Below are 15,536 nucleotides of genomic sequence, written 5' to 3'. Positions count from 1 at the left end.
TCAGGATTTCAATTCAAATATAGCAAAAATAGCTGGTCTACAAGATCAAAACACGTCGCACTGTGACGCGTATTTAGGTTCATTTTACGGTGGACATCAATGGGGGTCAATGACTTTGGCACCATTCACACTTTGAGTGGTGCAACCACTCCCTTACGGAGCTGTGTGTGGCTGGCTGCCTGGCTGGGTGCCTGCCTGGGCATGAGCACGAAAATAGCATGGTTGTTTTTCCACCACCTGTGCGCAACCTAACACACACAAACACACATTAACTGTATGATGACTTCGGTGTATACAGTGACAGTACAGTACAGTAGAGGGACCCCCACACGGTAACTCTGTCATTTCTCAACCGTTTCGGACGTGGGGCTGCTCGCCGGAATCGGCCCGGCCCCCTGGGCGCGTTCCTGGGGGTCTGGATGTGTGACCCCCAGAGACCCCCACATGGTAACTCTCAAATTTCTCCACCGTTTCGGACGTGGGGCGGTTCGCCGGAACCGGGCCGGCACCCTGGCTGTGGTCCTGTGGGTCTGGAACTTCCGGGGACCCACACAGAGTTGCACCAGTCACTTCACACAGGTGTGATTTTTATAATTCAGCTTACTGTGGGCACACATGGTGGAACTTTTTACTTTGAAATGTTTTGTAGTTTGAGTTATTTGTCTTTTTTTTCAAATCCTCAAAAATGATGAAAAACAGCATGCTATAGTATGTCGTCCGAGACCATGGGCTAATTGGGCTATAGACCATGGTCTTGGAGTGCTTTTCATCTTTTTTTCAAATCCTCAAAAATGAAAAATGGCGTGCTATAGTATGCCGCCCGCATGGTCAAAAATGTTGAAAATCGAGGATTTTCATAATCCATGGTGTCGGAGTGATTTGTCTGTTTTTCAAATCCTCAAAAATGATGAAAACCGGCATGCTATAGTACGCCATTTTTCAGGAGGATGTCTGTCTAGCCTAACCTGACTCCGCCAGATGGGGCAGCAGCGGAGTCAGGTTATGTCTAGCACTCACTTGCGCCACAACAGGGATATGAGTGACCAAGTGACAAATGCAATTATAAGTACATGTTAGTGGAATTATTTCCCATAATCATTCATTTGTATTAAAATTGATAGTAATGGGTTAAATTGATTAGTTCAATTAACTGCACCTGTGCATTATGCTATTATATCAGATCAACCGATTGTCATGCTGTTGACCAGCAGATGGTGCTGTGCGCTCACGGCTGCAGTGTGCATTCAGCTCAGTGTGTGTGTGTGTGTGTGTGTGAGTGTGAGTGTGTGTATTTAAACAGCTCTCATAGTCACTCTTAGTATATAAACAAATACGTTGATTCAGACAGTATAGTCACTACTAGAGCATCAAGTAAGGTTAACTAAATGTTAACTTCCTGTTGATTTTTCCATTTGAAGATCTGGATCCAGATCCACGGCTCCAGCATGGGGTTTTTTCCTAATGTAAAAAATAATCAATTACATTCTTCACGTCGATAAACTGCTTTTCAATCATTAGATTAATTCATGAAATTGTATTTGATGGAATAATCAGTGAGAAATTGCATTTGTGATTAAGCTTTTCCTTAATAAGAACACAGGACGGCGTGATGAGGTTCCTAGAATTTATTGTGCTTTGCATTCACTTATTTAATAGAATACACATTCGACACACGCCTCACACCGTACTATTCAAACTCATGCAGTCACCTACTTCAAGGAAACCAAGAACAGCCACCAACACAACAGTAGCAGGCGAGTCCGTTCGCATCAAAGCATCGAACCTGCTCCCATCCCTGAAGAGTTTAGAGTCAGGTCGTCATTAACGCACACGCACAGACCACACACTGCACATCGGTCACGCTGGAGGCAAGCTTGGTTACCCGAGTAGGTAAACCGCACCACACATCTGGGATTCGACTCAAAACTTCTTTCATTTGACTGACCCCCGTAACTCTGAGTTTACAACATGGAACCAATTTGGTTCCATGTTGTATACTCAGAGTTACATACCTGTGAGGGTCTATTTAGATTAGAACCCCCCCTGAGAACCGCCGCATCAGACAAATACGCATAGGAAGGGCACTATAAAACAGACAGATACTAGATGTTAATATCGGTGACCTCAGTAGTACAACACAGTAATGTAATTAAATATAGATTCAACCATTCGGTCAGTGGAAGAGTTAAACTGCCCAACACAGGTTCTGACTTCAAGTTTTGCCTTTGTTTTAGTGTTTTTAAAACATACTCTTAGCTGCTGGATGCGTACACACTAGTACAGTCAAGTAAGCAATGTTGAATTAATTTTTTTTATTAAATCTGTCGTGCATTCTAACGCATCTAATTTATTTGCTACACTGCCTTTTTATCTGCGTAAAGTTAAAGTAGCCCAAGCGTAAAGCCATATTCGACAACAACACAGCGGAGATCACCTGAGTAAATCTAAAGCATTCACATTATTGCTGGTAGAATTTCAAAAATGGACAGAGACTACATCTCAATAACTTAACAATGTAAAAAATGGCATGTCTATTGGTGAAAATGGCATTACAGCACAGGCAATCCCAAACGATCATGCAAAAAAAAAAGAAAAAAACACATCTCAGGAGATTAGTAAACATGTGTAAGTAAACAGCAAACGACTGTGTCCAAGTCTCTTTTTCATAAATTTTAATCTAAATATAATATCGCTGGTCTCTAATGTGACCCAAAAAAAAGATATTATATACACGCTATTTCACCGGCACAATTTTCTTGACGGCCTCTAAAACATCAGCATTTTCCACTTTATTCCCAAACTCCTTCTCTCTGTGTTCCAGAAGGATGCCCTGTAATACAAGAAACAATGTTGAAAAGGTCTATTCACACTAGGGATGTTAATAGTTCATCAATGAATCGCCGTTAAGAAATTCTGTTAGACGCAACATTTAACAATTAATCAAATTCTGCGGTTCTATCATTGGCCGATTTTCTGTGAATGTAATGCCGTCTGGCCGAGGAACGCACATGTTGGCCAGTTAAAAAAAATTGTCAAATAAATATTTGATTAAGGAATATAATATGCCTTTTGTATTCTTTCTGTATATCAGCAAAATGTAGATTTGTGTTAGACATTGAGGGAAGATTCTTAGATTTATTTAAAAAAAACACCAGTCATCAACTAACCGGTTAATCGATCGATAAGGTTATCAAATGTATTAATTGATAATTCCCATCACTAATTCACACACATTCTTGTGGTCTACACCTGTGGTTCCAAGCTATGGTCCACAAGAGGGCGCTGAAAAAAATAGCAAACAAAACACTACCGGACACCTCAAGTGCAATGTTGTGAGCCAAGCAACTGAACAATACACAACTCGGCGGTTCTCAAACATTTCTGGATCAGGGAACACTTGAAAATCTTTAGTGATAAAGCTGAGACCCCCAAACATGTTAAAGGAGCATTCAGTGATTTGGGTGATTTGGAAAAAAACCCGGTCCACCCGGTAACAAGATGTGCACATGCACACGCTCTACAGTGGGGGAAGTACAACAGACCAACAGCACGTGCACCAATGCCCGCCCCACTCGATCGTGATTGAAAGAAGGCCCCTCTCATCCTGATTGGATGAAGGCTTTGCCACCCAAAGCCCAAACCGAAACTAGGGTTTTTTGACCCCAGGGGCTCACTGGGGACAGGGAGGAACTCCTTATATGGTCAGCACACTTTATAGTAGGGAGGATTATCCAAAAAATAAGAACAAATCAGTGATATTTGAATTAAGTGAAATCACTGAATATACCTTTAAGCATCTGAGCCCTATATCTGGTATGATAAATAGACAGTTTTGTCCACTCTCAGAGTTACTCTGTAAGTGGAGCCTCCAAAAAGTTGGAATATGGAGATAAGAGGTTTCCGCCCGGCAGGAACGATTTGCTCTCTGAATTTGGTTCCAAACCATCGATTATGTAGCTGGTGCTTCCCTGGAAACCCTCTCAAGGACCCCTGGGGGTCCTAGCTGGACGGACCCTTTAGTTAGGTTACCTGGTCTCCCGCGCCGATGACGAACACGCCTCCCAAGACGAAGCCCTCGCCGTTCATGTTGCCCTGGTAACCAGCTCGCCAGGCCCGCATGAAGTTCTGCCACACCCCCAGCCGGATGAAGCCCAGCCCCCCCATCTTTCTCTGCAGGGGCCCGTAAAAGTGTTTCTGCAGAGATACACGCGCGCACACACACACACACACACACACACACACACACACACACACACGTTGGTTAGACATACTAACAGTCCGACAGGCATTAGTTCGACAACACCATCGATCCCGACATGCGGTGCCACTTACAACTAACCCGTGATGAAAGTTAAAACTAACCCGTGGCTCCCGGCATGCGTGGCAGGTTAAAACTAACCCGTGGCTCCCGACATGCGCAGCCGGTTACAACTAACCCCGTGCTCAGCCATGGCTTCATGCTAGGTTAGGTTTGGGTTTTGGGTTGGGTGTCGGACTCATGTTGATCCTTCCCCACCCGTCGTTCCTCTTCAATGTCTCCCTTTTGACTGATACCTGTCCATTCAAACTCTAGACGGGCCCGCCCAGCTGCACCCCATTCAACTGTTATCACCCGATAATCAAGAAAATGTTCGTAATCAGCACCTTAGAAATACCCCCAGTATGTGATAATCAACATACTGGGAAATCCAGAAGAGAAACTATGAGAGCGTTAGCTTTTTGTGTCAATGATGTCAATGACGGAGGCGCGCCGTGTCTGGTGGCCTTGAGCCACGTGAGGCACCACCGAGCGAGGCGCTAGCCAAGCGAGTCGCCGTGCCGAGCGTTGCGAAGGCCACCAGACCCGACTCAACGCCGTCCGAGTTACAGTACGAGTTATAGTATATTAGTAGCCCCTAGTTTACATGCGCCGACAATAGAGTTGGAAATGACACGTTCAGCAGGGGGAGTCCTTGACCAGGCTATGTCTGCACCACCACGTGCAGTCCGGGGGAATACAGCCAAACACCACAATGTCTAATATGCCAGTATGGCCATATTCCAACGTCCTGATAATATTCGTATATTTAATACAGTGATAACGGGTAGCGCAGCCTCGCCCGGCAGCCGGCGAAAAATAGAGTTCTCAACAGGCTTGCTATATATATAATAAATGGTTACATACATGCTCATCTATGTAGATGTCTCCAGCGAAGTGCGGTTTGAAGTCCTGGATCTCTGTGCCGATGTTCTCCTTCACCACGGCAACCAGAGGGACCCCGAGCTCTTCCAGCTGGGACCGCAGAGAGGACAGCTCAGAGGCCTCCTGCAGACAGACGGGAAGAGAGACAGACAGCTCAGAGAGAGACAGACAGCCCAGAGGCCTCCTGCAGGGAGACAGGAAGAGAGACAGACAGCTCAGAGAGCGAGAGAGACAGATCAGAGAGAGAGACAGACAGCTCTGAGAGAAACAGACAGCTCAGAGAGAGACAGACAGCTCAGAGACCTCCTGCAGAGAGACAGGAAGAGAGACAGACAGCTGTGAGAGAAAGAGAGGCACCAGATCAAGACAAGAAGAGTGAGACGGGAGACAAACTGACAGGGAGAAAGATATCCTTCTGTATATTTAAACCAGTGGTCTTCAAAATGGGGTCTGCGGATCCCCAGGAGAGCTTGAGGAGGTTCAGATCACTGTGGACCCATTAAGACCCAAGGCCCATTCTGCAAATGCCGTCTACACCAGTAGTTTCGAAACGTTTTACTTTTCAAACTGCAAATAAATAGCAGCTGTACACGCTTGTGCAGCTGTACAAGTGACACGGATGCTTTCCCGGTTTTATGGGTTAAGACTGAGGCTATTTTGCAGGGATATAACTAATAATATAAAGGGACATTATCCTGCTGCGTAATTGAACGGTTCCTAGAACCCCTGGGCTTAAAGAGTGAAACGAGGAAATGGTTAAAATCATTGGGCAGAGTGAATGGAGAAAGTCAAATGAAAGAGACGCGAGACAGATTTTGGATTTATAACCTTAAATGAATGCAAGAACATTGTGTTGTTTTTTTTTTTTAAACTGTTGTTCCGTTTCTTGGAATGGCTGGAATTTGTAATATTGTTAGGCTGTTCTGTATTGTACCGAACTTATATTCTGTACTACTTAAAAAAATAAACATTTGATTTACAAAAAATAACCATTGGCTGAATCCTTCATCTGCTTGCTTGGCCACTGACTGGCAACCTCTGGGATTAAGTTATCAAAACGGTATTCTGTCACCTCTCTGCACAAAAATCATCCAGGCCGCCGTACTGCCATGACCACAGCCCCGTTCTTCTCCCACAGCGTCTTGGCCTTCACCACCTTGTCCTCTGAAAAGGACAGCGGAATCAATACAAAATAAACCAACAAGTTTGCAGGCACGGTTTGCACAATTTGTCAGTGTGAATAGCATAATGCAGTGGTCACTGGTTCCCAAACGTTGTACTGTAGCTGAGTCAAGACCCAAAAAATACATTTAAAGTTTTCCCAGCACCCAAACTAGTGAAAATAGCAGATCTACACAATTTGACATTTGTGGATACAAACAAATAGCATTTTCTGACCATCTTGCATGGAGCGCAGATCGGCATCCTCCAGGTGCTCCAGCGAGGCCAGGGCAGTTTTGGACAGACACAGGTTAGTGTTGGCCAGGAAGATCCCGGCTAGTGCTGCCCCGATAGCGCCCAGACCCAGAGACCACACCCCCATTCCTAACAGCTCCCCCTCCAGTGCGGAGGACAACACTACAAAAAAAAAATGGGGGAGAAGAAAAGAACAGAATAAATTAGAATATGATTGCAAGAGTTTAAAAAAACGTATGAGACATTTTTCAGTAGTTTACAGAGCGTTGCAGTCCCGCCCCCTTTCATGACGACGCCAAGCCCAGGAAATAATTCCCAATACATTTTCCCCATAGACATTTCAAAAAGTATTTATTTAAAGACCTTTTAAGCGTCGTACAAAGCCAACTCGAGTCGTGACAAATCATAACACAATATTTTGGTCCAAATATTCGGCCCGAGGATAGGGACGCTGGAGTTCATGTGGTTGTTAGTTAAGATGCAAACCTTTTTTGCTTGAACAGGATCTGTCCTACAGTAAAAGTGTGGATGGCCATACAGTAGTCAAAATACATAATAATTTACTACAGAAAATGTAAATAATGTAAAAAGTGTAAGTCAGATAACTCACAAATAAATCTTTATTATAGAATGAGAATACAAGTGCGCATATAATATTTTATCTTGGCGTTCCGCTCTGGGAACAGAAATAGCAGAGCCCACCGGTGGTGCTGGGGTGGCGGTTGGAGTAAACAGAGCATAACAACAACCAGGAACCATATGCAGAAGGAAGGCAGGAAGAATGCAGTCTTAGGTGAGCTTAACAAATTAACTGCTCCTGGCGGAACGTTCCGTCAGAAGGAATCCAACCAGCATCTGCTTCTGGCGTAATGTTCCGTCTGATAAGCTTTATTATTGATATCAAGCCGGATCGGGATTTCTTTTTTTAAATTCTTTTTTTGGCTTGGCCTTTCCTTCTTTAGGAATCCTAGACCGGATTGCACAACAGTGCTGCGGTTCACCTCCCTTTATACAGGCTGACTAAAAAGCTGAATAACTCGAAATCTACGGAGCTCTCCATGGTTTGGATAAAACGTGCGATATTCGGAGGTCTTTGCTGATTATCCGGTGGTCTAGATGGAAACATTGGCGCTTTCTAGAGCAAGGATGGCTTCATTTTAGCTCGCTAGCATTGACGCCATTTATTTAGCATCAAAGATGGACGCCCAAACAGGATGTCAGTCCAGCGTGTGCTACATTGAAAACGGCTCGGCAGGCTGCGGTTGGCTCTGCGTCCAGCAGGAGGCAGCATATGGGTTAAATACCCCACCCAATTGGTCAGCTGATTGCCACATCAGCATATGACATGTGGGTCTTGCAAACACCAAATGCAGCGAATTTACCCCGGCCTCGAGTATATCTGACTGAACTAACTCCACGAATCATATGCCATTTTCTTTAAAACCTTGAAAGAGTTTTTTTTTTAATTGTGAAACTGATAAATAGGAACTTAAAACTATACTATGTTCCAATGTGCAAAGCCGCCACTATACAATTATTCATGGATGGATTAAATGGGTCAGCCGGCTGCAAATACTTTCTAGATTTTCAGTTGGTCCCTGCTCCAGAAAAGGTTGGGATTCGAGAAGGAAACGCTGCTTTTTCTAAATACTGCCCGAGCAGCAACACATTTGCAAACATGCTGTATGTCTTGCCTGAAGGGGCCTTGCTTGGGTCAGGGCTGTCTGCCCATTTGGCTTTGCTCTGGTGAAAGAGAGCAGCCTGGGTTGTGGTGGTGGGAGAGGAACACCTGACCGCTGCCGTAGTGGGCTGTCTGTTCAGAGAGAAGCCGCCTAGAGGCAGGGAGGAGCAGTGCAGTAATGCCAGTCTCCACCTCAGACTCTGTGCACATCTGGACAGTACAGGGGTAGTAGGGGCCATGGAATTTGACTCTCTCTCCCTCTACACTCTCAGCCACACAGTACACCAAGTACAGTAGGCCTACACATGAAGAGAAGGACACATCTGTTCTGTAATAGACAAAAACATTAATGTTTTTTTTTTGCCAATGACATTCCTAGTAATCTAAAAGCAGGGATGCATGCTGGGGCGGGGCAGGGCAGAGGGTGCCTCAATCTGCTTCTCATCCCCCTGCTACCACTCTTGATTGCCTTTATATGCAGATGCAGCAGCAAGTATTGCAACATCCTTCATGAATAAAGGCAAACCCTTTTCCCCAAAGGCAGGGAAGGGAACTGCAGCAATGAGGGTGCAGATTAGGGATGCACCGATGTGACATTTCTGGCTGATACCGATTACGTTATGGTCCAGAACCAGGCCTGCACACAACAGGTGCTCCAGTGCGCATGCGTCGTCAAAATGTTTTCTGCGCCGTAGATCAAAGGATGCAAGGCGCATTTGCGCACCAAGAGCTGCGACAGTTATATGTAGAGAATCTGACAGGTATTCAAAAGGAACTCAAATATGATGTTATGTCCTGTAAGTAGACTTAGAAATAAAACTAGTGTTGACTAATCTTTACACCCCCCCCCCCCCCCCCCCCGCTGTGCGCACCAACTTGAATGTCCTGGTGCTCCTTTGAGAACTAGCCCAAAATAATTATGTGCAGCCCTGTCCATAACCGATATATATCGATGTTGAATATCTGTATAAAAATGTTTAAAGGCATAGCCTATAAACAGGGCTGTACATCATTATTTTGGGCTAGTTCTCAAAGGAGCACCTGTACATGCAAGTTGGCAGGAAACAGGAAACCGCGCAGGAAACATTTTGACGACGCATGCGCACTGGAGCACCTGTTGTGTGCCCCCCTGTCGATAAACATTGAAAAAGTAATGCCTCTTTATTCCAAACCTACAGGTGCAGCGTTATTGAAACATTGGCCCATATCCTAACATAAAACAGCTTGAATGTGTTCTTATTTAGAAATGTTCCAACTTGTTGACTTTTTTTTAAAGCATCCCCAGAAAACACAGATAGAATCTGCAGCCTTTGTCGTCACAAAAGTATTTTTCAGCTTCACATTCAAATATTACTTAATTAGAAAATAAATATAACCTAAAACTGATGTATTTTTGATTGATTATTTTGATATTGGTTCGATACGATATTGCATTTTAATAAGACCGATATGATGACCATCCCTAGTGCAGATGCTAGCAAACAAAAGTAGGCTCACTTGGATTAGAAATTAGAATAGGAGTGCAACTATCAATTTAATAATGAAGCATGGATTTTTTTTCTGCAAGTTTAAAAAGGTCAAAATATCAGGCTACTCTTACTGTAGTCTGCCACACACTGGCTGGCTGGCATTGTGCAACGGTGCATTCTTCATATGAAATCTGGGCTAAGTAACCCAATTGTGTGAAAGTCAAACTAGTTTCCCAGGTTTTAGTTCAGCATACAATGCATACCCTACAATGGAGAAGTGAAAATGCATACAATATCCAACTCTTATCTTATACAGACCATGAAATCACAATAAGGGGCGTAACTTACTGTATACAGCAGTGGTTCTAAATGGTTTTAAGGACTTTTAAGACCTTTTTAATACCCCCTAAAAAGATTAAAAAATACATTACTGCATCAAAAGTAATCTACTATACTAGTATGAATACTGATCAAACAGTCTGTTCAGACTTTTAAGTTCAGACTTTAAGAGTATTTATTTTACTAAATAACGCATTATTCATATCTCTCTAGCTACTTTAAACTGTACAGTACCTAGCCATCCTGCTTCCTGCTTATTGCTGTTGCTGCTAGGACATGCATCTCCCCACATGCTAAGGCTGCAACGATTAATAGATTTTGAAAAATGATTGTTATTTGCAGGCAGCCCTACCACATGGATCAATAAAGGCATATACTACTGTAGATGTCAAGCTTCCTCAGTCCACAAGCGGCATACTACCCTTATTAAGCCTTTACACACTCTACATACAGAGCAGACATTAGACACAGACTCGTACTGTACTGTAGCACTCAACATAATATGCAAGCTTTGAAGAAAAAAGAACAAAAAAAAAGCTAACAATAAGACAACTTAAGAGAACAAACGTTTGAGTACAGATCGAGTCTATAAAAACTAGTCACACTTAAATGCAGCCTTTGTAATCCTATGCTATCTAGTATCTAGATAATAGATATCTACCTCAAATGGTAAACACACGTGACAAATCTGAAAATACTAACTTGCCACTTTCTCCTCTCTGGGGTGCGGGTTAAGTGCAGTAGGCCTAAGCAGAAGTCGAATAGATCTAGTTCATCCAAATCCAAACAGTCTCCTAGCCCACTGCACTTGACTGACTTGTGTTGCGTTAGCATTTATAGTGGCAGGCAGACCAGACAGGAGGGCAAAGAGCTCAGGCTGATAAGGAGCACCCATGGTGGCATTCTGCCATCGGTCCATGGCCGCAAACTGGTACTGTCTGGATTCCTCACATGCCATTTCTGACACAGACATTTACTTCTATGACAACAGGTTCAATGGTGTGTAATGAATTGTGATAACTGCAATTACATGGTATTAATTAGAAGTTCGGCCAAACATCCAAATAGGCTACATAATGGTGGTATTATAGGTCCAACACAACAGTCACCAGCAATACATATTATGCACGGTGGAGTTTTCATTCACATTTGGATGTGTCATTTGAGACATGTACCTGTGGTGTAGTGTATTTTCACACCCTAAAACTCACTAAACCGTAGTAAACTCTAGAGAGATGAACTAGGCTAAAGCAAACTTGTAGAGTAGTGAAAAACCTCGTCAAAAAGCATCAGATCGGATCGGAGAAACGCAGGCAGAGAGATGAACTGGAATCCCATCGGAGTAGTATTTATTGCAGGAGTACAAATACAGAGAGAATAGCTTCGCCTTAGACCCTGAGCATGGAGCCCAGGGCCTCCATATGACTGACCGTAGCCAGCCCAGACTAGTGATTTTCACATTGACAACATGACATGATATAGTACAGAATTGAATTCAGGGGTGGAGTTAAATTAACATACAGATCAACAGATGGCAGCGAGACAACAAATGGCTGTCCCACTGTGTGTTTTGATTCACACCTGTGACCAAGCTCCAAGCAGTATAACAAAGCTTTAGCCACAGGGTACTTCATGAGAACCTCTGAGGTGTTTGCTCTCAGACCCCAAACTATTCTGACTGTAGACATTGTGTCTCCTCACAAATTAGCAGTAGTGTAGTTATTGACAGAATATAGCATTATTGGCTATGGACTATATTTTACGATTCCACACTCCCCCCTTATGACAATCACAAGATTGGCATACAGAAAAATACATATAGTCCATATTCAACTGTAGTACACCCCCCTTTGACTCCATCACAGCCTATAACACACATCAGGAAAAACAACAACAAATGACAACATTACAAAGAAGTACACAAATGATTACAACTGGTTCAAATTACATGTTCTCGTTCTTCTAAATGATTCTTCTTCTACATCCTTACAATTTCATCAATGTACACCTAGCATCACTTTTCGACACATTAAAACACTCACAATACCCTGTCTGTAACTTCAAATCACTTTTTTAAAACGAATTTCACATAACCACATGATCAATGATAGAACTGAAACTTTAAACATACTGACACTAAAATCACCACAACACTTTCGTCTTAACCCCATTGTTTCACTTTGAAACTCCCACTTTGTTTGAATAATTATTGGCCTTCAATCTTAATAACTAAACACCCAGTTTAATATGATATTAAGAGTAAAACACAGCCATAACCTTCATTTTCAAATACGTTTTTCGGACATGTTTGATAAATTCATTCATATTTTGAAACTACTCCTTCAAAGGCTTGGTGAGCGCGATGCGGGGAAGGGAGTGGGACACAAAATAAGATCCGATGCCAATACGATCCTAGCCAGAGGCCACCTCCTGCTTCAGACTAACAAGTCACAGTTCAACTTAACCAGGGTACTATCGGGTTACGTTACTTATCCTGACCCTAACTTTTCAAGTAACTACTTGATGAACGCTAACTCCCTCACGTTTAAAGGCAAAAGTTCTCTCAATAATAACAAAAGAAATCTTGCACGTCGTGGCACCCTAACTGCCTCTAGTTGACATTATCGTAAACTAAATTTAACACGAGAAAAGAATAATCAGCTCTACTAATTCTAAGACGATTTTATACTGAAGCGTATGAGAGGGGCACCGGGATCTCGGCCGTCTGACACAGAGCATCAATTAATCTCAATAAAGCTAAAATTATTTAAACATTCTCCAAATTACCCCATAGACTCTATTTCTTGAATCAACTTCTTAACTAATTTAAATCGACAAAACACAAACATCAGCATATGCCTATATATACGCTGAATAGACTCACATTTAGACACACTTTTTGAATACAGATAAAGACTATTGAATCTCTCCATCTGTTATTAATAAACTTCTTGTAATGTCGCATTTTTCATTGTCCTCACCTCATGTGTTCTACAGCCATGCTTGGTCAAACAGAAGCTGCATGAAAGTTGCCGTTGAACTCGCACCGCCGCTCCGCTTCCATTGTCCTATCCAACACAGCACCATACTCCCCCCTCCAGACATTATATGAATACGAAATATCACATAAATGACTGGAAAGAAAAACATGAACGCACGTGTAGCTACAGGCCTCGCCGAAACAAAGAAACGCCGCAAAACGAGCTTGCAGATCCGCTGCTTCTGAAGAATGAAATGAAACCGTGGTCCGTCCGTGACCACCTCCGCTGATGATGAAATGAACCATGCTGATCCGTGCTCCCCTCTTCTCCCGGTGCATGGACCGCTGATGAACTCCCTCGGTCCGCTGCTTGGTGAAGGCCGTGAAGAGACGTCCCCTTCCTTGGGTTGGAGATCCGCTGCTCCCCGCCGAGACGTGAAGAGAAGCCGTGTCCCGTCGACGCGCTGCAGAGGGCCTCTCCCTCCGTCCGTCGCCGAGTCCAGGTTGCTGTCCACATCGGAGATCCGGAGCGCACCGTTCGCGCTGTTGTTCCCCATCCGAAGAGAAGACCACCCCTTCCCGCTGTAGACGAACGCCGTTTCGCCGAAAAATCAAACCAACCACCAACCGCCAAAATTAGACTGAAATATCCAAAAAGCCCCCGCCGGCTCTCTGCTGCCTGAAGCAAAAAAAATGCCTCAAAGACACCGGGTTTCAGGGCAACATCTATGTGGTGTATTTTCACACCCTAAAACTCACTAAACCGTAGTAAACTCTAGAGAGATGAACTAGGCTAAAGCAAACTTGTAGAGTAGTGAAAAACCTCGTCAAAAAGCATCAGATCGGATCGGAGAAACGCAGGCAGAGAGATGAACTGGAATCCCATCGGAGTAGTATTTATTGCAGGAGTACAAATACAGAGAGAATAGCTTCGCCTTAGACCCTGAGCATGGAGCCCAGGGCCTCCATATGACTGACCGTAGCCAGCCCAGACTAGTGATTTTCACATTGACAACATGACATGATATAGTACAGAATTGAATTCAGGGGTGGAGTTAAATTAACATACAGATCAACAGATGGCAGCGAGACAACAAATGGCTGTCCCACTGTGTGTTTTGATTCACACCTGTGACCAAGCTCCAAGCAGTATAACAAAGCTTTAGCCACAGGGTACTTCATGAGAACCTCTGAGGTGTTTGCTCTCAGACCCCAAACTATTCTGACTGTAGACATTGTGTCTCCTCACAAATTAGCAGTAGTGTAGTTATTGACAGAATATAGCATTATTGGCTATGGACTATATTTTACGATTCCACATACCGTACTACTGCTAATTCGTTTTCAGTAGGCTAATAGCCTACTGAAAACGAATTTATGCTGAAATTTGGAAAGTTCACTTTGCCTCACAATCACTATGTGACTGTTATATAGGCCTACTGTAGATATTTCTTTATCATTTTATTTATCCACACCGCTGTTTATGAATCTTAAAATAAGCTACAGTAAAATCACCAGCCTTGTAGGACGGTCAGTGCTTTTCAACCAGTGGTCCTTGAGGAGTTGAGGAGGGGGTTCCAGGTTGTCCCCAGCTAAATGATGGAGACTCGATTTGCTAACCAAATGGACCCTTATAGATCTTTAACTCTTGAGTGTAAAATGAACGCTCTCAAGTGTTACATTATTGTTAAACATCTGCATTATTTAATGAAGTCTACACAGTTCGAGAATGTAGAATAATTGTTATTTTTGATCAACGTTTGCCTGTCATCTCTACTATGGTACCACATCAATACAGCATGGAATTGTGAACATAATCGTATCCAACGATAACAAAAGATTCTACATTTTGGTTCAGAGAGGCTACATATGTCATCAAATGGTGGACCGTGGCTCAACGCCGTCGGCGAATGGAGCTTGAAATTAAAAGGGTTTAAAAACACTTGTGTTGCAGATGGCCTTGGCTTTGAGGACCAGTAGAGCTAGCTAGCCTGATCAGTTCATCATATTATTGTTGTCATCCCATCCTATAGCATTAGGTTATGACTCATATTGTGACTTATTTGAACGCCTCGGACAATTAAATCAAGAGAGATTAGACAGAACCGTTATGGTGGTGAGTGAGTGACACACAACGTTACACGACAGTTTTCTAGCTATACGCTCATGTCGGTCAAAGGTTCTTTCATACACAACACAGAATCAACGTCAACCATTAAAAAACGAATGAAAAGAGAACAGAAGCCTATAGCGATTGAAGCATATTAACGGCAGACTGCAGCAGTTAGAGTGTGAATTGTATTTGGATTGAATGTAAAATGAATGAATGTAAACACACTCACAGTCACAGTGGATAGCAGGAATGCAGCCAGAGAGACACAGACAGCAGCAGTGTCAGGTGACCAGGCACTCACTGCAGTGTGCAGCACAGATAAATAGTGGAGCAAGCGCAGGCCAGCTAATCGCAAC

At 43.3% G+C, this 15,536-nt stretch overlaps 1 protein-coding gene across 3 annotated transcripts; it reads right to left on the bottom strand.

Annotated features, from left to right (window-relative positions):
* Nucleotides 1-1,610: 1,610 nt before the first annotated feature.
* On the bottom strand, nt 1,611-15,536 carry selenou1a (selenoprotein U 1a). Of its 3 annotated transcripts, none has more exons than XM_079512455.1 (6): nt 15,410-15,536; nt 6,581-6,760; nt 6,255-6,346; nt 5,165-5,305; nt 4,030-4,194; nt 1,611-2,830 (listed from the first exon to the last, which is right to left on the bottom strand). In XM_079512455.1, exons 2-6 carry the CDS (start codon nt 6,723-6,725, stop codon nt 2,735-2,737), a joined length of 639 nt encoding a protein of 212 aa, XP_079368581.1. In that variant the 5' UTR covers nt 6,726-6,760; nt 15,410-15,536; the 3' UTR covers nt 1,611-2,734. The 3 variants fall into 3 exon arrangements, with proteins under 3 accessions (XP_079368581.1, XP_079368580.1, XP_079368579.1); XM_079512454.1 differs by lacking the exon at nt 15,410-15,536 and adding an exon at nt 10,790-10,807; XM_079512453.1 differs by lacking the exon at nt 15,410-15,536 and adding an exon at nt 8,293-8,552.

This window comes from Electrona antarctica (genome assembly GCF_951216825.1).
Source record: "Electrona antarctica genome assembly, chromosome: 10".
In the NCBI taxonomy this organism is placed as follows: Eukaryota; Metazoa; Chordata; class Actinopteri; order Myctophiformes; family Myctophidae; genus Electrona; species Electrona antarctica.
Note: the sequence above shows the minus strand (reverse complement) of the source record. Positions and strands in the feature narration are given on the sequence as shown.